Below are 22741 nucleotides of genomic sequence, written 5' to 3'. Positions count from 1 at the left end.
CTTTATAAGATCGAGTTGTAGAATTCAATTTATTAACCTAATAAATCCATAAAATATCTTTCCATTCCTAAATCAAAGTCAGAGGAGTGTTACTAAAGATTTCATTCTCTAAATTTGATTTATTAATCCAACTGATTTTGACGCAGTGGTGTAAAGGTCAATCTTCAATAGCTAATCTACAAAGGTCAAATCCGTCTATACAACAAAAAGGTTAGGGGAGGCATGACTCGTCATAACGCCTTATAAAGTTAATCAACACCGTGAGATCATTAGTTCCTCCATGGAACACGCTTTATACATAAATTCGGCGGAGAATTTTGAGGGGTGCCACTTAAGTACCGGTCGGTAGCCGTTACATTAAAAATACATAATATTCGACATATTTTCCTAGTTAAATAATGTATGTATGGCGTGGAATGAGGCCTATTAAAGAGCCTTAGGTTATGAAAGCTGTTATTTAACAGCCAAGAACATTTTTAAACAGATTGACTGAGCCCCACAGCACAGGAAGGCTTTAGATGTCGTTACCCAGACAACGTTATAGTTGATATACAAATACTTGGATATATAGAAAACATCCATGACTCAGGGACAAGTATCTGGGCTCATCTCACAAATAAATACCCTTTCGATTCCCAGGACGGCGGCTTATGAGCAGGCAGGGTCAGTACCGACTCGATAATATATGTATTTTAAGTCTGTTTCAATCAGATACCACCTGTGCCAGAACAGTTCTGAACCGACACTGCACAAGAGAAAATTAGTACAAAGCAGAGTTAAACCGGCTAAACGCTCGCGCTCAGTGCTGAGCTCCAGTTTATTGCACCAAAGGCCACTTGAGCTAACACCTTTTCGCTGTTGTTTGAGCGCAAACTGGCCGTGTGTGCACAATGGAGGGCAGCGAGACAGGCGCGCTTAACGTGACAGTCTCTGGGCACAGAATAAATAATGGTACTTACGTATAGAAAGGACACTTTATTACAAAACGATGATTGGCAGTTCTTGGCCGAAACGTGTTGCCCCTGTGGTAGCGCATGCAAAGGGACGTTAGGTTGTATCGACCCTAAAATCGCCCGATCGGGAGAGTGTCCATGTTCCAGTGCTCTGCAGGCAAGCATGGTCCCGCGATAAATGATAAAACATCAGGCCGTCCCTATCGCACTGTTTGTAAGTGCGATAGGGACGGCCTGCCAGTAGTTCTATCGTTGAAGCTCTGTAGCGAACGATAACGCAACTGGCTCTTTCGCACCAACGTGAAAGAGCGATAATATAGAGAGGTAAATACGATACGGTGCGTCAACTATTTTGTTCTTGGACATGCCCTAGAAACCTGGAAACGTTTTAATTTGTCTGAAGCACGATCCGAAAAATAATTAATCAAGTCAAATATTCTAGTTACGATGTGAACCGGATAGTAAAAGCGTCACTTTTGACCAGCAAAGAAGTTTCTTATTTTATTAAGGCTATACATGTTTCAAGTTTTGATGTTCGTAAGGAGAAACTTGTCTACGTTCAAACGTGTCGAAGTTATAGGCAAACAGATAAAATCGACGGGAAGACTGCGAACAGTGCCGCGACGCATGGCACTTTCATGCAAGAATCCACGAGTGATAGGCCCTGCCTATTACGAACGCCTACCCGCCGAATTAAGAACTGAAATCTCTGACGAAGCATTTGAGCTTCAACTGAGGAACTTTTTATTGAAACATCCACTATATTGAGTAGATGAATATATGGAATTAAAATTGTAATAATTGTTTGACGTAAATGTATTTTCATGTAAAATTTACTTGACATTTTTTGAACGATTATTATCACCAATTTTATTGATCTTAAATTTATTATATGACGATCATTATGAGATACCAACTATTAGACTTTTAATTTGACTTGTGCTTTATTATTTATTTAGTTTTTAATGACGGTGGTTTTGAAAACCACATTTACAAATTGTTAATTTAATCATTTCTATTGTTTTTGAGTATTATTGACATTATAGTTTTGTATCTTTTGCATGCCAAATTATTATAATTGATGATCATAATGTAAATGCATATAGGTTAACGTAGAATAATTTATACTGTAATTTACCATTATGAAATAAATAAACTAAACTATTACGAGTAAATATAAACGCAGATCTGGATGTTATTTACTTTTTTCTTTGAGGTACCAATTAATTATTCTTAACAACTTTTCACATAACGTGAACGTGAAAAATAAACACGCTTTCTGTCTTGCTTGAATTTAATGAGCTAAGTTTCATTCTAGAGGTACGAGTGTTTGAAGGAAAAGTGGAAAACCAACTTAAGTATTTTAGCAGAATGGATGAATTGGGCTTTCACATTATTACGGCCATTACATTTGGCGGCGTTGTTCAACTCACCTTAATTTATTTATACGAGATTTAATCAACATTTATTGCAGCCATTTACGAAACGCAAAGTTTGATTATTCACAATTACTGGAGCGTCAAGCAATATTCGTCTTAATCCAGGCTGTACGAAATGTGGCAGGCAAGAAGAAATCTCCATCTGAATGAAAGTGTTCTCTTCCATTATATGGCTCGCATCTCCGGCATTATTGCGAGTTCGAGCCGCGAGCACAATGAGACGCGGATCTTGAAAAATGAGCAGCCTTTACCTGTTGCTCCTGGCAAACAGCCCTCTAATACCATTGAAAATTGTATCTTTCACTACCACGCAAAAATAAATTATAACAACATATTTTTCGCAGTATCAAAAGGACTAAAAATAGTTAGGAAGTATTGAAATGGAAAATCGAAATTGGATTGAGTGACGCGGCGAATCTTGACTGCTATGGACAAGGCGTGGACATAAGAATATTTCCGTGATATCGAACCGTAGGTAAATATAATTTGGAAAAAGGGTTACGCTTCAATGAATCTCATTACATTTTCCGGTAGTAATTTTCATGTTTATTTCAAATTGTGATTGTGATCTTCAATTTCACTACCAACTGTCCTAGTTGTGAAAGTCGAACAAAATTATATGTCGAAGCAGCGTTCCGCAAAACATTTATTTACAGATTTTAAAGTCAGAAAGCTACGTAAACCGAGTTCTATTTGTTCTTGCTTGGATTGCAAAAGTTTTATAGAAAACCGGAACGCTGCACGCCAATGCATTCTCATACATGACGGCACTAGAAAGTAAACTGGCTGGTGTAATGGTTGGAGACATTGTAGGGTGCGGTGACAAGTCGAGCCACACAGGGTGGCTCGAGTCGGCAGAGCGTAGAGTGATTGCCTATTGTGCTCGAGTTCAAGCCAATGTTACGGCTCAGGTTATGCAACCCGCTGTAAACTTATTTAACTTGTTTTGACAGCAAAGCGGCAATCTAAAACTTTGGAAAAAAATAGCAAAACCATGATTCTCATATCAGTGAATTACTAATATACATAATTCATCTCTAAAATTGGATTTGCTTCTGAATTTATATTTTCAAATCGTGCAATTTCCGTAGCGAGGGATTTTCACGGACCTTTTTAATCCATAATGAGTGAAAGGGTCTTAAATAAGCCATGAATAAATTAAAATTATGACCCAAGTTTTTACTGTGGATGCGCTTTAAAGCGGTTGATATAATGTTTGCGCTTTTGTGTACGCTATCTTTATATCATAGCTCTTTTCTGATTGCACCAAAAAATACAGTCTGTTTTAATGGCATAAATTGGCGCTTGCATGTCTAATGCTCGCTGATGTTTGAGACCCGGGGCCTATTTCTCGAAGCTACAAGTTACAATTTACAAGTGGTTGTCAATGTCTAATATGACAAGTTGGATAGAGACTTCCGCTTGTAACTTTCAGTTTTGAGAAATGAGCCATTGGTACGAAAATAAGTGTCTAGTGCCAATGCAGTATTCTTTCAGGTGCAACATTTTGTCTAGCAGCTTTAAAGCTAACGTGTTTCCAAGTGACATTTAAAATACCTTTAAACAGCATAGTTCAATTAAGGTTGTGGTGGTAAATTGACGCCCTTTTATGCAGGTCCCAGCGGCGGGTGTTGTTTGCCTTCAATTATAACTTGACGGAATGCCGGGAGTAAAACAACGGTTTTTCAGCTGCGGGCGTTATGACGGAACAAAGAATTTTAAACGCGATGCATTTTGTTTTATTTAAGGTCTCGAGCACGGACCATTTTGGCTTTTGGTGTGAGTTAGTCGTTAGGATGTTTAAAATCCTATATACTATAACTTTTTTAACGGTTAATATTCCGAAAATATGCACTAAGCGTTTCGCTTCAACATTTCTTTTGCGAACCGCTAAAGAGTGGAATGCCCAGCCTGAGTCTGTGTTTCCGCATGAGTACAATCCAGGTCTCTTTAAAACAAGAGTAAATAGGTATCTCATAGGTAAGCGTGCTCCGCCTTAGACCGCATCATCACTTACCATCAGGTGTGATCGTGGTCAAACGTCTACCTATTCAAACTTTAAAAAAAAACTATAACTTGGTTGGTAATATTAAGGATTGACATTAAACTAAATATACAAAAATCAACATTCTACGAAGAATCAGGGTCATTACCAGATGGACATGTTCTAACTTTTTCTTTTCCCCTTATACTGAAATTGATTTAAATTGCAATTACAAAAAAATAATAAAAAGGATGTAGTGACTTAACGTTTACTCTATATATCCTCCAAGGCTCTGTTAGCTAACAAACAATACAGCCAATGATTATGTAAGTGTAAATCATTTTATCATCGTTCACCTGTATCTCATGCGTCAATCCATGTCCTATAGTTAGCAACCAAGCTGTGAATACACGCAAAGTGCCAAAATAAGTATAGGTACATACGTTAATTTACAGGCAATAAAGTTCTATATACATATTTTTGGCATATTGGTTGCACTCAAAGCTTCGCTGCTGATTGTAGGTACCTACGAACAAGCACGAGGTAACCTGAAAATACGTTGAGCGCTACCAACTAATCGCATTAAATAGCTAATCGACTTAATATTGGCCTCTGGGAGTAGCGTCGATCTAAAAAATCCGAACATCTATTTAAAGCTAAAAATTCTTTCCATATAATGCCACGCAAATGAGGCTGGAATTTTAAAATATGAGACCAAATTAAAAAGAGTCGACGTTCCTTTTTCAAAGAATTCTGTTCAGGCTTACTGAATCGGAAATTTGTTTTATCTTCGAAGACTTTACTCAAGGTCACCTGGACTGAAAAATTGGGCGAATATTTAATAGAATCATCATTCCTTGCCCTTTTCCCATCATTTGGAGTCGGCGCAGCAGATCATCTTCCTCAATTCCTCTCTGTCAGCCGTAATTTCCATACTAATAATACCTTTCACTCTCATATCATTGTTCTCACATTCCATTCCCATATTTACAAGCTTTCATTCAACTTGCCTTGTTATTACTTAGTATGTTAGCTTGAGTCAAAACGTATAAGCTAAATAGGACTCACTTCCCGGTTTCCGATTGACCTGAAATTTTGCACACAAATGTAAATCACGTGACAATGCCAATATTATGGTATCATGGAGGTGATCCGATGATGGAGCAGAAAGGTGGTCATAGGAACTCTGTTATGAAACGTCGTATCCCCATCGAGTAAGGGGTTTCTAGAAACGTCTCGGAGAGCAGTAGATGACTGTTGAAAGAAAGGTACAGTCGGCGATAAAAGTAAGTGTTTTATTTTATTTTACTTTAATACTCATACTAGCTTTTACCCGCGGCTTCGCCCGCGTAATAAAAGTATTCATTAAGATTTTCATTTGGATCCGTAGGTTTCTCTGTAGGTATATTTATCTGCGATTATTTCGATTGCACATAATACTTTTGCTTGCAATGATTGTAGAATTATTACACATCGACCACAGCGTAGGTAATTCTATATACGCTGGGGAAACCTTTATAAACATCCCACATAGCCCGTATTTCGACACTATGATCGGTGGGTAAAAAGTACTTTTTTCTATTATCCCTTACAATTTTTTACATTTTGCTTATACTTATCGCAAACGTAATCTTCAAGCAAGCAAACAACGATCGTCTTAGAGCACATTGATTGTAAGAGACCGCCGACCGATTATCCGTATCCCTCTAACGATACCCATATTATCCGTATCCGTATCCGTATCTCTGTCCCTATCGCTATCGCTATCGCTATCGCTATCGCTATCGCTATCGCTATCCCTATCGCTATCCCTATCGCTATCCCTATCGCTATCCCTATCGCTATCCCTATCTCTATCCCTATCGCTATCCCTATCGCTATCCCTATCGCTATCCCTATCGCTATCCCTATCCATAGGGATAATATAACCATGAAATTACGAATTTTGTTTCGTAATGGTCACTCCGCCAGTCGCATAAATGAGCGCTGACCGTAGTAAAGTATTCTATATTTTGAAGTTCCTATTTTACGGATCCATAGGGGATAGCCCTATCCCTATCCCTTATCAAGATAACACTTTAAGTTCTCGCGCTTTGTACACATATTTAAAGTCACATACAGGTCGAACGCGATTAATTATTTTTACCTTTTTTCCCAACGTTTCGGCCAGGTTGCACTGGCCGTGGTCGCGGAAGACTGACGTCCCAGCAAAATGTCACCGGAGATGTAAACAACACAAAACTACCCGATATTAATTTATTTAAATGTTCGGGGTAGACAAATAAATATAATCTACCCGCTTTTAGTTAATGTTTATTTCCCACCGCACGACACACAAAAAAAAAAGAAAAAAGATAAAAATAATGTTAATTAATCGCGTTCGACCTTATCAAGATGTTTAATGATTTCTTATCAAGTGCTAAAATATAAAGTTTCATGGTTTTATCTTTTAAAATTAAGAAATCCCATACAAACTTTCAACCTCTTTCCAACCCCTTCATCCCTTTTTTTCGAAATAATAAGTAGCATATGTTCTGTCTCAGGGTCTAAAGATTATCTGTTCCAAATTTCATCAAAATCGGTTGCGTGGTTTAAGCGGGAAAGCGTAACAGACAGACAGACAGACAGACAGACAGACAGACAGACAGACAGAGTTACTTTCGCATTTGTTTAGTATACAACCTTTTTATTTATGCCGCTGTACTACCTCATTGGGTTTAGTGCGGCTACTGGCCTGTCAATCAAAATTACATGTCTTGTCAACTACTACAAGTCAAGTCAGTGTCACCAAGTGAAAAATACGAGAGAAAGCAAAAACAGTAAAATACTAACATAATTATATCCGTGCAACCAGAAATAGCAGAGGCCTCTGCCGCCGCAACTGTCGCCGCATCACAGGTAAGCCCACTAGCTCCATATGCGGTAGTACAGCATTACTTTTTACTTCATATTTAGTACAGTCCATTGCCCATCTTTTAATATCTGCTGGCTTTAAGCCACATTTTCTGGCCTCCGATCCGGAATTTAAATTTTCCCAAAATTTTGAACCTTTTCTAAATTTATTTTCCCCAAAAACCCCCTGTCTTATATAGGCTAACTAGGTTTCTTTCCCTTGCGGATCGTATTCGCATATTAACCCTGTGTTTTCCTATATTTACGTGGTTTACGTTATTCAATTCAATTTTGCATCCAATTTGTCATATATTTTGTCCGTGACAAAACAATGGCGGAAGGCGAGGTGCAATTGTTATTGAAAATAAATACATTGACACTCAAAAAAGAATATTTATTTAACAAAATACAAAAGGCCTATGATGTATCCAAAACGGTGAAATTGGATAGTCTCGACTCGGTTCAAAATTACATGATCCAGTTTGCAGAACTTGACGACGCACGTTGCGATTTCGAAAAAATCGTCATGGAGATTATCACGCTGGAAATGCAAGCTAACCCCAAAGCTAAACCTTCAACCAGCTCGTTAGACAGTTTCGACGAGTTGTATTTCGCGTGTAAAAAGGTAGCTTTAAACTGCAACCGCATAGTCCAGGAGCCAACACGAAATTTCACTGAAACGAAGGATGACTGTTTAGCTAGACCGCTTTTACCGAAGCTGACTTTATTCGAATTTGATGGTCAGGTAGAGAATTGGGCCACATTTCATGATACTTTTGTGTCCTTGGTTCACAATCGCAAGTTCGAGAACATAGATAAATTTCATTATCTGCTGTCTTGTGTCAAAGGCCCAGCACTGAATATAGTCAAGAGTCTTCCGATCACGTCTTATAACTATCCATTAGTCTGGCAAAGTTTGCTTGATAAGTACCAAGATGTCAGAGCGTTGACCGGCAAGTATCTTGATAAAATGCTGAACTTTACTCCTTTGACAAAAGACAGTGCCGCGAATTTAACGTCTTTTGTGGAAACTTTCGATCATTCTTTGAAAGCGATTCACGCCTTGCAGATTGAGAACTTGGATGACTATCTGTTTTGTCATCTGGCACTTCGCGGACTAGACGGTCATACTCGGAAGTTGTTTGAAGAAAGTCGTGATCAAACTAAATTACCTACTTTCGCGGAATTAATCAAATTTGTGAACAAACAAATTAAAGTATTGGAACATATATTTTCTGGTACTAGCTCCCGGACTACAAACAATCAACAAGTCAAAGTGAAGTCATCTGTCAACTTTACACAACCAAATAATAGGCCTGCCAGTTATAAATATTCGAACGCGACCTCGTCTTCGCAAAAGGTTGGATTAGCTGTCTCTCGTAATGATACTCAAAATAATTCGAACCATAACAAACTTATGACTTGCCTGCATTGCAACTCAAATCATCTGATTTATCGTTGTGAACAGTTTCGTAAACTGTCACTTCAAGATAGGATTGACCGTGTCAACGCCTTGAAGCTATGCAGCAACTGTTTGAAAAGTGGTCACGAAGCGTCAAGTTGTAAGAGCAACATGACTTGTGGAGTTTGCTCTCAGCCTCATCATTATTTGCTACATCGGGATGCAAGTGTTCTGCAGGCGCCGGCCGTGCCGACTCTGCAGACGCCCCGCGCTGCCGTGCATGCAGCGGGGTCTACGCCGCCGCGCTCCGTGAGTGTGACGCCCGCTCCAACTGGAACTGAGAATCTTCATTCCGTGAGTGAACATTCAGGTTCCTACGGTGTAGTGTTGGGGACTACGAGGACTCTAGTTGTTGACGTCACTGGTCAACATCAGAACTGCCGTGCTGTTCTAGATACTGGAGCTCAAAGCTCATTTATTACATTAAATTGCGCTCAACGTTTGGGCCTACCTCGCAATAAATGTCCTTACACTGTGTCAGGACTAGGAGGTGAACTTGTCAAAAACTTTGGCATGGTGACATGCGACTTGCAGCCGTGTAAATCGGACGTTCCGAGTTTCCAGGTAGAGATGGTCGTCGTAGAGAAGGTGTCATCTGAAATGCCAAATGTTTCGTTTCCACCAGAAGTTGTGGAAGAATATAAGGACTTTGAATTAGCTGATCCTTTGTTTTTCGAGAAGTCATCTGTGGATATTCTACTGGATAATGGCGTCGTATCAGAGTTGATTATGGACAAGCCTACTACAGTCAAACCGAACATTCCCAAAGTGATTGAAACAATTTTTGGTTTTGTCGTTAGCGGAAGATTGTACAACGACACCGAACAACAAACGGAGAGTTTCCATTTGACGATTTCTTTAGAGAAGACTTTGGACAAAACGCTGCGTGACTTTTGGGAAGTAGAGGAATTGCCGTGCAAACCTGTGCTCAGCCCTCAAGATCAACTAGCTGAAGATATCTACGTGCGTGATCACTCCCGTGATGAGGGGGGGAGGTATATCGTGCCGCTGCCGTTTGTTCCTGATGCGCCAATACTCGGAGACTCTCGTGCTGCTGCAGAGCGTCGACTGCTGGCAACGGAGCGCAAACTTGCGTGCTCTCCAGTGCTGCAACAAGCCTACAATGATTTCATGCTGGAGTATGAAAAACTGGATCACATGGAATTGTACACTGGACGCGAGCCGAGTAAATATCTCATACCTCATCACAGCATTTTAAGGCCAAGCAGCACTTCTACACCTCTGCGCGTCGTCTTTGATGCTAGTGCGAAAACGTCAACAAACGTCTCTCTTAATGACACCCAGCTGACGGGTCCAAACCTATACCGTGATATAGGTGCCATTATAACAAATTTTCGATTATTCGAATACTGTTTTGCAAGTGATATTTGCAAAATGTATCGCGCAATTCTTGTGCGCGAGTCTGATCGAAAATATCAACACATTTTATATCGATCGTCCGTCGATGAGCCGATAAAAGTATATGAATTAAAAACAATTACATATGGCGTAAGTTCAAGTCCATTTCTAGCCATACGCACTTTGCTACAATTAGCCAGTGATGAAGGCGAACGTTTCCCTTCCGCTGCTGAAGTTGTACGTCAAGGCATCTACATGGATGACATCCTGTGGTCATGCGCGACCTTTTCTCAAGCATGTGCATTACAGGACGAATTGATTAATATGCTACAGTGCGGAGGACTCGTACTTAAGAAGTGGTCTAGCAACTGTGAACAATTGTTTGAGCGCGTTCCTGCTGAGCACCGTGAAACTACTGTCACTTTCCAGAAGGACAGAGATGACGTTTCGATAAAGCTTTTAGGCTTGAAATGGTCTCCGGTGTTTGATTCGTTCAGCTTTTCTATGAATAAGAAGGATACCGTCAATACTAAGCGCTCTGTATTGAAAACACTTGCGTCGATTTATGATCCAGTTGGATACATTGCTCCATGCACATTTGTTGCAAAAAGCATTCTTCAGGACCTTTGGAAGGTGGGTCTCGGCTGGGATGATCCACTTCCTCAAGATGTATGTGAACAATGGTTGGCGTTTATTGAAGACCTACCCCGACTATCCGAGTTGCAAATTCAGCGTCATATCTTGCTTCCAAATGTAACGGAATGCGAACTAGTTGGATTCAGCGACGCGTCTTCTCGAGGGTACGCTGCCTGCATTTATGTCATATCACGACATCAGTCAGACGTTAAGTGCAGATTGCTAATGGCAAGGACAAAGGTGGCACCTGTCAAAGTTCAAACTATCCCGAAGATGGAACTTATGGCTGCAGCTCTTCTTGCAAAACTTATGAAGTATGCCTGTGAGAGTTTAACTCGGGTTAATGTGACTAAAATCACAGCTTTGACAGATTCGTCTATTGTCTTGGCTTGGCTACAAACTGACGCTTATAAGTTAAAAACATTTGTGTGTAACCGTGTTACGCAAATCACAGAGTCCATACCTCCTCACGCGTGGTGTCATGTGAATAGCGAAAACAATATGGCAGACGTCGCCTCCCGAGGTATTTCTCCGTCGCAGTTCGTGGCTGATAGCTCTCAGTGGTTTGAAGGGCCCGCTTGGATGTATGGCGATCGTGAGAATTGGCCTGTGTCTCCGTTCGTAAACAAAAACGAAATACAAATCCCAGAGATGAAATCAAACACAAATACGTTTAATTTGCTATCCCAACAAACGGGAGAAGAAGACAAACTGGAATTTGTTGATCGCGTATGCAATCAGTTCTCTTCTTATTCTAGAATGCAAAGGAGCATCGCCTGGATCTTGAGTTTACTGCGACGATCCCGCGGTGACGTTGCTATTTGCAACCAAGTCTTAACGACTAAAGACTTGAATCAAGCCCATGATAGCTTGATTAAATTAGTACAAGCCGCTTACTTCAAAGAGCAAATCGACTCTTTGAAAAGGGGTATCACGTACATCCCTTCGTTAAGGAAGCTTGCACCCTTCCTTGACGATCGTGGCTTCCTCAGGGTGGGGGGTCGTATCCCGCACTCTGACCTACCATATAATGCGAAGCATCCTTTATTATTGCCGAAGCAAAGTAGATTTACGAAGCTCTTGGTTGAATATTTTCATAAAATATATTTGCACACGGGTCCGCAGAATTTACAAAATATTCTTAACCAGAGATATTGGATCTTGTCTGCTCGTAGCCTTATTCGATCAATTCACGGAAAGTGCAAGAACTGCTTTAAATGTAAGCCAACTCTGCTTCAGCCTAAAATGGGTGATCTTCCATCAACTCGGCTGCTGCCAAATAAAGTGTTCGAGCATGTAGGTGTAGACCTGGCCGGACCTTTCTACATAAAGGAAAGTTTACGGCGCAACGCGAAGATAGAGAAGGCTTATTTAGCGGTCTTCGTTTGCTTTTCAACTAAAGCCGTGCATTTGGAAACGCTGTCCTCTCTATCTGCTGATTGCTTTTTGGCTACTCTAGATCGATTTGTGTCTCGACGCGGCCTCTCGGCGTGCTTTTATTCCGACTGTGGAACGAATTTCACAGCAACTAGCAAACATCTTGCCGATGTTCAGAAATTTATGTCTGACAAGGGCAACCAAAATGATATTTTGAACGGCTGTGCTCAGCGCTTGATTAATTGGCAGTTCAATCCTCCTAGTGCTGCTCATATGGGTGGTTTATGGGAGAGCTGCGTGCGCATTGCGAAATATCATCTCGTGCGGGCTGTCGGCGACAAAGCCTTGACGTTTGAGGAACTCACGACAATTTTCTGTAAGATTGAAGCCATTATGAACTCACGACCACTATGCGCACTACCGGCTAGTGATAATCCCCGTGAATTTAATGTCTTAACGCCTGGACACTTTCTGATAGGCAAGAGTCTTACAGCGGTGCCAGAATATGATTTGCAGTCTGTACCTGTAAATCATCTATCACGTTGGCAATATTTGCAAAATTGTTCCCAACTGTTTTGGAAGAAATGGAGCCAAGACTATCTAAATACCTTACAACAAAGGTCAAAATGGTTCACCTCGCCTCCCAATATTAATGTAGGAGACTTAGTGTTGGTCAAAGACGATCGAGTTTCTCCTTGTAGTTGGCCGCTTGCAATTGTCCAACAAACTCACCCCGGCTTAGACGGCATTGTGCGCAAGGTTACTCTGCGCTCTAAAGCCAACAATTCTTTCCTGAGGCCTGTTAATAAACTGTGTCCTCTACCCTATACTTACTAAATTCCCTCTTTTCTTTACATGAACTGCTTAGATTCTATTTCTCGCGCCTCAGAATGCGCAAATTCTGTTTCCTTTATTTCTTTATTTTTCTTATATTTAATGAGAAAGCCACATAGTGCTTTCGGTGGGGGGTGTTTAGTATACAACCTTTTTATTTATGCCGCTGTACTACCTCATTGGGTTTAGTGCGGCTACTGGCCTGTCAATCAAAATTACATGTCTTGTCAACTACTACAAGTCAAGTCAGTGTCACCAAGTGAAAAATACGAGAGAAAGCAAAAACAGTAAAATACTAACATAATTATATCCGTGCAACCAGAAATAGCAGAGGCCTCTGCCGCCGCAACTGTCGCCGCATCACAGGTAAGCCCACTAGCTCCATATGCGGTAGTACAGCATTACTTTTTACTTCATATTTAGTACAGTCCATTGCCCATCTTTTAATATCTGCTGGCTTTAAGCCACAGTCGGCTCCGGGATTCGAACCCGCGACTCCGGATCGAAAGTCGCACGCTCTTCTAAATTTCAGTATCATCAACATCGTTAACTAACATCACGAATATTTTCATTAACTTTCATTTTTCAAAAGATTTCTGTTGTAATTAAATACCTAGTTTAGTAGAACCACAGGTGCCGCTCCCGTGGTAAGCTGGTAAGTCCGGCATGCAATACGTCAGTCAGACTGTTAACCTGTATGCTTCAAGCTTAGCAACTGGCGGACACGCCTAGACAGTGTTCAATTTAAATTATAGTGCGTTATTTCCAAACTGAACGGGAACGTGTGTGTCTATTTGTTTGTCCGTCTTTCACGGCAAAACGGATCAGTAATCAGTAATCAGTTATCTTTATTGCTACCATAGGTAGTACAAGGTGTTACATTTTGTTTGTTCAGCTATGAAACCATGTAGGGCACTGCAATGTGACTTAAATCTAACTTAACTAAAGTACATCGTTTTAGAATTTTGGCTTAAGGCTATCTATTATACACTATATACACTGTTACTATTAAGGAGAGCAAGGTGAGTAATTATATTTCTTATAAACAATAACAAACAGTAAACTCTACTAAAATAAATACTATGACTATACATCACTATTAAAGTACTCTTGTCTTGTAGCGAATAAAATGAGTTCTCTAGTAAGTATTCAGAGATCTTTCTATTAAACAAACTATTTGTGTCTTCATCTCTGATGACCTTGGGAAGTTTATTATAGACTTTATCTCTGAAAACTAGATCTAAAAGAGAAATGTTTTTTTTTATGAGAATGAGAACCTGAGATTTATAAATAAAACACATCAACTATCTTTAGGTACTAATGGAATGCCAGCACGAAAAAGTAACTTTGCCTTTTTCTTTATTATTTAAAACTAATTTATGTAGCTTTTTGTAAGAAGCAATTTTTTGCAAGATATTGGCAGCATTATTGATAAGTAGGTATTCATTCTTCAAAGTAACATAATACTTACGAAATGAAGAATTGTTTCACAAAATCGAACTCGATTCCACCTTCGCGGAGAAATCAAACTAGACCGTTCCTTTTTACGTCGGCGCGGGATAAATTCCATGCCATTACACACGGGAAATAACATTTTTCTACAAGCTCATCACTGCGGACCAAACCAGATGGAATAGTTTAGAAATTTGCATCTCATTTATTTCAGTGTAATCGCCCAGGTGTTGGTGATTGCCTGTCCTCATTACAGCCATAAACTTGTATGTAGGTACCTAAGCTAACATGGAACATGCTCCCCTCATCTGTCGGTCGAATACCTACAATCTGGGTGTATTCAAGTCAAGAGTGAATAGGCTATTACTAAACCAGTGAGCTACAACTTAGGCGTTGTCGTCACTTTCCATCAGGTGCGACTAGAGATGGGTAACTACCCAGGTAAATACCCGACGGTGGGTATTTACCGGGTAAATACCCGATAATTACCTACCCGCGGGTAAATACGCGGGTATTTTCATTTTTCTTCCAAATTTGACGTTTTTAAATGGTGTTTGGGCTAAAATAGATTAATTTAAGTCAGTCTTTGTAATTGTACACATAATGTTTATTCAAATTGGGAACGAATAGGTTGCTATGAGATAAAATGTGATTTTAGTGTATCACTCCAACTATAAAAATCGTGTAATATTATTCTCTGACATACGGAAATAATTTCAAATGCTTTTAGTATAAATTATAAGTTTGATAAATTAAAACTGTAAATAAAAATATGTGAATAAAAATATTTAAAAAAATCTTTTTCAAGCTCATAACTCATACATAGTATGTTTTATGACAAAAATGCATATAAACTTTTTTGTAGGAAATTGTGTATACTTTAGTTCGTACATACAATACTTTTCGATATTAATGATAGTTTCCATGAAATATGAAAAAAATACATTTTACCCCCCCTAACCCCACCATAACACCCTCCAACCAGTACTAGGAAGTTTATCTTTATCGTATAAATACGACTAATTAATACAATCTAAAAAGCACACATAAAACATATTTTTTTAATTATTTTGAAAAATATGCATTAAAAATTCTGTAAACTTAATTGTCTATTTGACTGAACAGTTTTGTTTTAAATTGTGTATAAAAATTACAACCACTAACTTAGTATTTATCCCCATTTTCAATTTGGGTAGATACGGGTAAATACCGGGTAGATAGGTAATTACCGGGTAAATACCTGGGTGGGTAGATTGGGTATTTACCCACGACCCATCTCTAGGTGCGACTAAGGTCAATCATTGGCCAGTTAAAAAAAAACCTATTCAAAGGTTGATCAGTGACAGTTCGCCGATCATTGCCTGCTCAACAAGGAAATATTGACGCTGAGTATTAATGTTACTTATCAACCCAGAAATAGGCACAGAATTGTCAGTATCAAGTGTCAATGTCACTGTGGTGAAATAGTCAACTGTTGAGATGTAAGGTACAGCGGGGCAAATCTCGATTGGGGGGCAAATATAACTGGTCCATTTTTTTCATGTTTTACAATGTTTGCATTATTAAATAGAGTGTCCACCGGTTATATATGGTAGGTGTGTTCAGTGGATACATGCAGAACTCAACATCATAGTGTAATAATGGAAAAAATGGATCAGTTACAATTGCTCCCCAGTCTAGATTTGCCCCGCTGTACCTTACGGTTTATTTTCAGATTTATTAAGATTATAATAGTTTATTTAAAATTGCAAACGGGACTTAATCGCGTATTTATTAAGTCCCGTTTGCAATTTTAAATATGTGTAAAAATCGTGAAAGTTTGAATTATAATAGTTACCTGCAATATGTGCATATAATGATCATAATGAATCTCATGATGTTATTTAAAAAAAAATCCCACTAGTTTCAATGCCTGACTGGTAGTGACTCAATTATTTAACGTCTTATCTCAATGGCGGTAATAAGTAATAACCTTACCTTATACGCGGACGATACGTGTTTATTTTATTTTGGCAATTCCACTCATAATATATTTCAAGTAGCACAAAACGACTTAGATTTGCTCTCAAATTGGTTCAATCAAAATTTACTTACCATAAATACTACTAAAACATGTTACGTAATATTTGCAGCAAAAAACAAAAATATCGAGCATAGTCAAGATTTATATATAAACGGAGAAAAAATATTAGAAGAAGACCATGAAAAGTACCTAGGATTGACGTTAGATAGTAAACTCACGTGGAAGCCACATATAGCTAAAATTAAACCTAAAATTACATCGCTAACAGCAGCAATGCGCCACATTAGTAGTTACCTTCCAAAACAAACACGCGTCAACATTTATAATTCTTTAATTAAGCCACATTTGGAATACCTAACTGAATAATGGGGAACTGCAGCAGCGTCCCACATAAAAGAACTTCAAATTGCACAGAACAAAATTATTAAGGTACTTTTTCATTATGACTATAGAACGCCAACTAAAACTTTATACGAAAAAACAGCGATTATGAACGTCAAACAAATATATTCCTACAAAACATGTATCCTAATACGAAAAATATTAAACAAAGAAATATGCACAATCCGAAATCGAGTTTAGTAAAAGGAGTAAATTCCAAAAGATGAAACTTAGAAATGCCGAAAGCCTAGCATTACGATTTCCCAGAACCCGATATGGGACTTGCAATCTGATGTACGATGGTGCGAAACTGTATAATAGCTTGTACTATTATATATTCTGTGATAATAGCCTACCAACAAACATTAAGGACATAAAGAGTTTCAGTAAATTTAGATCAAAATTAAAAACATATATAAAAGACAATATTTAGGAATAAAACTTAATTACTTACTTACTTGGCTGGCGCGACAACAAATCAAACTAAAAATGTATACAACTTGCGGAATCTTGTTTCCAGCTGAAATTCATGTTATACCAACTATGGTCATAAAAATACTGTAGTAATTTAACTAACCTATAAAATAAGTACGCATGCTTGCTACTGCTAACATACTAATCATATATGTATATTGTTGTCTTATAAGTGAAATTTTGTAATTTCTTTAGACAATAAAATATTATTTAAACCGAACCTCTGGGTTTGGAACCGAATAAGTTTCTGGCTTAGGCATACCTAAGTGCCTAATATTTATATAACACGATTCAAGCTGACTATGTTCTTAGGCCGATAGTCCACTATCATATGTTTATCATAGAAATATGATCATAGGCAACTTGCCGTCCTTTTTCTTCACGTTGGAGAAAAAGGGAGGCATACAGACCTATGATCATATTTCTATGATAAACATATGATAGTGAACTATCGACCTTAGAATACGACTTGAGTGGTTATTATCAGAGTTGTAGTTCTAGTGTTTATTTGACATAATACTCTTTGAGATAAGTAATGTAACGATGAATAAAATATTTGGCGCTAGAAACGACATGGTCGATTCGGAAATGTTCATTTCAAAAGAAGCGTTTTTGATTAAAGAACAACATTTTGTCACTCGTCGGATTGCCAAATGTCAAAAGTTACCATTTTTTTAACCGAAATAGATACTATCTTTACATTAAGACGCTGACAACACCCAATGACCTTGACGCTAGCGTACACTGTCTATTCGTATGGAAGTAAGTGAGAGCGCGATGTCACTATAAGACGGCGGCTAGGTACGAAAAGTATGGAAAAATATTGAAATAAAATATAAAGATTAATTATTTATGCAAAATGTTTCGTTAGTGTTTAAGATATGTATATTTTTGTTATTGTAATATTAATTAAAGACAACTAAGGGAATAATTGAACGACATAGAACCGTTTAATGACGAACTCGAAGTATTTTAATGTTCGAATCTCGCCGACTGAACATCATGCTGACGATGAAGTTATTATGGGAACGAGGTACAAAAGTCCCAATATTAATGAAGTTCTGAAGCAGACACAAAGTGAATTAAGTGTTGCCAAGTAATCGTATGATCCAATCTAGTTAATATCGACCTCTGGGTCCATTTAAAATGCCCAAGAATGTATTTAAATACCGCTAAAAGATTGCTTCTTACAAAAAGCTACGTAAATTATTCTTGAATATTTAAGATGAGATAAAGAAAGTCAGTTACTTTTTCGTGTCAAAGAATTCTATTCAGAATTACTGAATCGAAATTTATATTTTATCTTGGAAGATCGTACGGTCAATTCTAGAAAGAAAATTTGGCGGAGAAATCGGACGTTGACATTTTATTGGTTTTTCTGTGTTTTATCTTTCCATGTTTATTAACATAAATTATGAAGTGTCCAATATGGATATTCAGTATAATTTTCAACTATTTCCTACATTTCTTTTTATACAGAGTGGGGCCTGTAACAAAGGCGAAGAATTGAACTCCAGGCTATTCTCCTTATACTGATCAACATTTGTTCGGCGACTTTTAAAAATAACTTGTATTTTGATTTTTATCACCATTGAAAGTTTTTTCTAAGAGGTAATGTATTGCGAATTCTGTTAAGTCTAAAGTGTGACAGACAACGTCAATGACAACAATAATGGCGTACATTGAAGCTAATATTTATTTTGTATGAAAAATTAAAAATTTAAAGACTTCATAATTTTTAAAAGTCACTGAACAAATGTTGATCAGTATAAGGAGAATAGCCTACAGTTCAATTATTCGCCTTTGTTACAGGCCCCACTCTGTATACTAGTGCGTCTTTGTAGTTCAGATAGCGATTTTTTATAACTTTATTCAAATATGAATTAGTCTATAACCTGAAAATCGTCCACGGTAAACTAAATCAAAGTCGTGAAATACGATCTTGAAGACTATTAAAACCTGCTCAAAACTGATTTTTTTAACCCCCGACGCAAAAATGAAGTGGTGTTATAAGTTTGACGTGTCTGTTTGTGTGTTTGTCTGTCTGTCTGTCTGTCTGTCTGTCTGTCTGTTTGTCTGTCTGTCTGTGGCATCGTAGCTCCCGAACGAATGAACCGATTTAGATTTAGTTTTTTTAGTCTGAAAGCTGAGTTAGTCGGGAGTGTTCTTAGCCATGTTTCATGAAAGTTACTATGTCGCGGTCGGGGGTTTTTCAAAATTTTTATTTTGTGGTTATTCACTGAACCGGGTTAAAGAGTTATAGACAGCTTCGCTAGTACCTACGTAGTTCGGCTACGCCGTAGTGTTTGCTTTCTGGATTTTTAAACTGTTGCCTTTTAATACCATTAGATTCCACAAAGATATTCCTACCACTATCTACGTCGTTTTGATAGCATTTTGTTTTTGATGAGATGAGATTTAATATTACAAAAGCCGCGATTCGGGCGTCCGACGTCCCGCGGCGGCCGAGAGACCGTACTATGAATTTTTAACATTTTAGAATACGTTTTAGTTTCCTCCCTAGGGTATCGTAAGTCGACTCTGGTATGCCACCCATACCAATGGCTTCAATTTTGTTGTGGGCGATAGGCTAGCAAACCATCACTGCAAAATCACTATTTCATTTTTTTTTCAACCCCTTAAATGCTGACTGGCATTGGCACTGAGACTTGAGCAATTTCATATGATCCGCCTCACTCCTCGTGAAAATGTATGTGTGTACATTACTTAATAGCTTAAGCCTCACGGAAAATGTAATTTTTGGTCATAATGTGTAACCGTTTTGGGCGCTCCGAGTATTCACTTTCTTTAAACATTGATTGTCATCTTCTGTGACGTTTAGCGCTATTGATCAAAGTATTCTTAATCTCTAATAATAATAACCTAACCACAAAATAAAAATTTTGAAAAACCCCGACATAGTGGACCGATTTTCATGAAACATGGCAAAGAACATTCTCGACTAACTCAGCTTTCACAAACAGACACATAAACAGACAGACACGTCAAACTTATAACACCCCGTCGTTTTTGCGTCTGGGGTTTAAAAACTCGTGGTACACCCGGCCCGGCATTGGGAAAACTTTCATTTTATCACATTTGTTACCCGGGCTCTGAATTAATTTAATGTTACCTTCGGACTTAATTAGACAACGTGAAATATTCCGGCGGCGTTCACTGCTTTAGTAATTAAAATTATTTTTATAATGTTATCCAAGTTAAGGTCATTTCATTGAAATAATAGTTATTTGTTGTACAAGGGGGCAAAGTTGTATTTTAACGCCGAGTGTGGAATTGAAAAACGAGCAAGTGTAAGGATTTTATAGTTGAACCACGAGCGAAGCGAGTTGAAATAAAAACTTGCGAGTTTTTTAACACACGAGAAGTAAAATACATTTGCACCCGTGTAACACAAAACTTTTCCCCTCACTGTAGCGAGGAAACTACAACGCAAAAAATGCGTTTATCACTGCTTCTAGTAGTTCCACAGGTGGTAAATCATCTTTATAACTAGATTCACCTACTTTTATCAATTTTAAAGCAGTTAATTTGACTTTATTCAAGGTCAAATTACTTTACCCACTAGTGGATAAAATGCGTTTTTACCCGCTGCTATTAAAGGACAAAACACGTGTTTCCGAGCTAGTGAGAGGAAAAAATAATAACAAGTTGAGAAATGCTCAAAGTGATTTTAGTCAAGTTTAGACTGAAATTATTGTCTGGAAGTGTGAAAATAAAGAACAAAATGCTAAGTGAAAAATGTTAAGTGAAATAAAATAAAATACTTACCTATAAGAAAAATAATAGCAATCTGAAGTGTTCTGTTTGTGTGGTTTCATATTTTCTCCACTGAGCGACGAGCGTGGAACCTAAAAGTTATGAATATATAAACGTTAGGTAACCAACCTAATAACATAACCAACTTTTAAACAAAAACAAAATCAGTACACGTATTAAACATATGTATTTACCTATTACATACATACATACATACATATAATCACGCCTGTGTCACATAAAGGGGTAGGCAGAGCACATGAACTATTAAGTTACAGTGTCACTCTTGGCAAAAAGGCCTACCAAAGCCTAAAGGCCTAAAGGTCTAGGTTGTAATTACCAATTAATTTAGATATTTGAATATTTAACAAAACAATGTATTTTTTTTAGAACTTATGAAGCCTAGATAAATAAATACTTAAACTTTGATAAACCATTTTGTTGCGCGTAGTTAAAAATGCAAAACACAAAAAAAATACGTGCTCAATTTAGACACATCATAATATCTTCAAAAATAGAGCAATATGGACTATAATAATTCATGCGAGTACCTTTGAATAAAACTGGAGCTACAAAGTTCAAAAGTAACATGAGTACAAACGGTCCTCAAAAGAGTCTGTAAAAGGAGGTTATCTAGCCAACATCTAAATACCTTACGCTCATATCGTTATCGTAGCTATTAGCTAGCTCTAACTCGCCAATACAGAAGAGCTATAGAGAAAGCTAGCTAAGATAGATATATGAGCGTAAGCAACTGTGGGGTGACAATCGTTGACGTTAAGCGGCGATTGAAACGCAGTCAGTGTGCGTAGCCGAATGCACAAACGCTCACGATAATAATATATCTTACAATTAAAGCATTTTATTATTATTATTCCTCTTTATTTCTTTCAAATCTTAGGCTAGGTTATTTATAATACGAATATAAAAGTAAAATACAAAACCACTTACAAAACAATAAAAAAATATAAACATATTATAAAAAACCTAACCTAGGGGGCCGCCAGCAGCGGGGCAGGGCCCAAGCTGCCGGTGGTTAGGGCTGCAGAGAGAGGAACCGTCGGACTATCCGCGCTGTGTCCAAAATCACCGCCTTCTGCATCTGACCCTTGATCCAACCACCGAGCGAGAGTCTCTTAAGATGTTGGTCGAGACTCTTCGCTATGAGACCGTTCGCTGAAACGACTATCGGGACAATGATCGTTGAATCAACATCCCACATGGTGGTTATCTCGTGAGCCAAGTCTAGGTACTTACTGGACTTGTCCTTCTCGGCTTTCACGAGATTCTCATCATGGGGGATGGTGATGTCAACGAGCACGGCCCGGCGTTGCGGTCGATCTATTATCACAATGTCAGGCTTATTGGCTACAATAGTCCTGTCAGTGATAATAGATCGATCCCAATAGAGCGTGGCACGGCCATTTTCAAGAACTGGCGCAGGTAAGTACTTGTAGTACGGTACTTCGCGGTCCACAAGGCCGTATTGAAGAGCAAGCTGCTGGTGAATGATCCGGGCTACGAGATTATGCCTGTGCAAGTACTCACTGTTAGCAAGATGAGAACAACCGGAAATGATATGCCTGAGTGATTCTCCGGGACGGCGGCATGCCCGACAAATGTCGACCGTGCCGTCCTTCAGGATATATTTCCGGTAGTTGTTCGTCATCATAACTTCGTCCGCAATTGCACAGGCAA

At 38.3% G+C, this 22741-nt stretch overlaps 2 protein-coding genes across 2 annotated transcripts in view; both read left to right on the top strand.

Moving 5' to 3' along the window:
• The window catches only part of LOC125227789 (slit homolog 2 protein), a 199084-nt gene that overhangs the window by 101036 nt on the left and 75307 nt on the right, over window positions 1-22741 (top strand). The gene's annotated exons all lie outside the window — the stretch shown is intronic.
• The window catches only part of LOC125228063, a 54354-nt gene continuing 40454 nt past the window's right edge, over window positions 8842-22741 (top strand). The window contains exons 1-2 of the mRNA XM_048132509.1: window positions 8842-10889; window positions 13259-13302. Of these exons, the coding sequence (XP_047988466.1) occupies window positions 8842-10889; window positions 13259-13302 (2092 nt within the window). The remainder of the gene's footprint in view (window positions 10890-13258; window positions 13303-22741) is intronic.

The sequence above is a fragment of the Leguminivora glycinivorella genome, chromosome 7 (genome assembly GCF_023078275.1).
Source record: "Leguminivora glycinivorella isolate SPB_JAAS2020 chromosome 7, LegGlyc_1.1, whole genome shotgun sequence".
NCBI classification, from domain to species: domain Eukaryota; kingdom Metazoa; phylum Arthropoda; class Insecta; order Lepidoptera; family Tortricidae; genus Leguminivora; species Leguminivora glycinivorella.
Note: the sequence above shows the minus strand (reverse complement) of the source record. Positions and strands in the feature narration are given on the sequence as shown.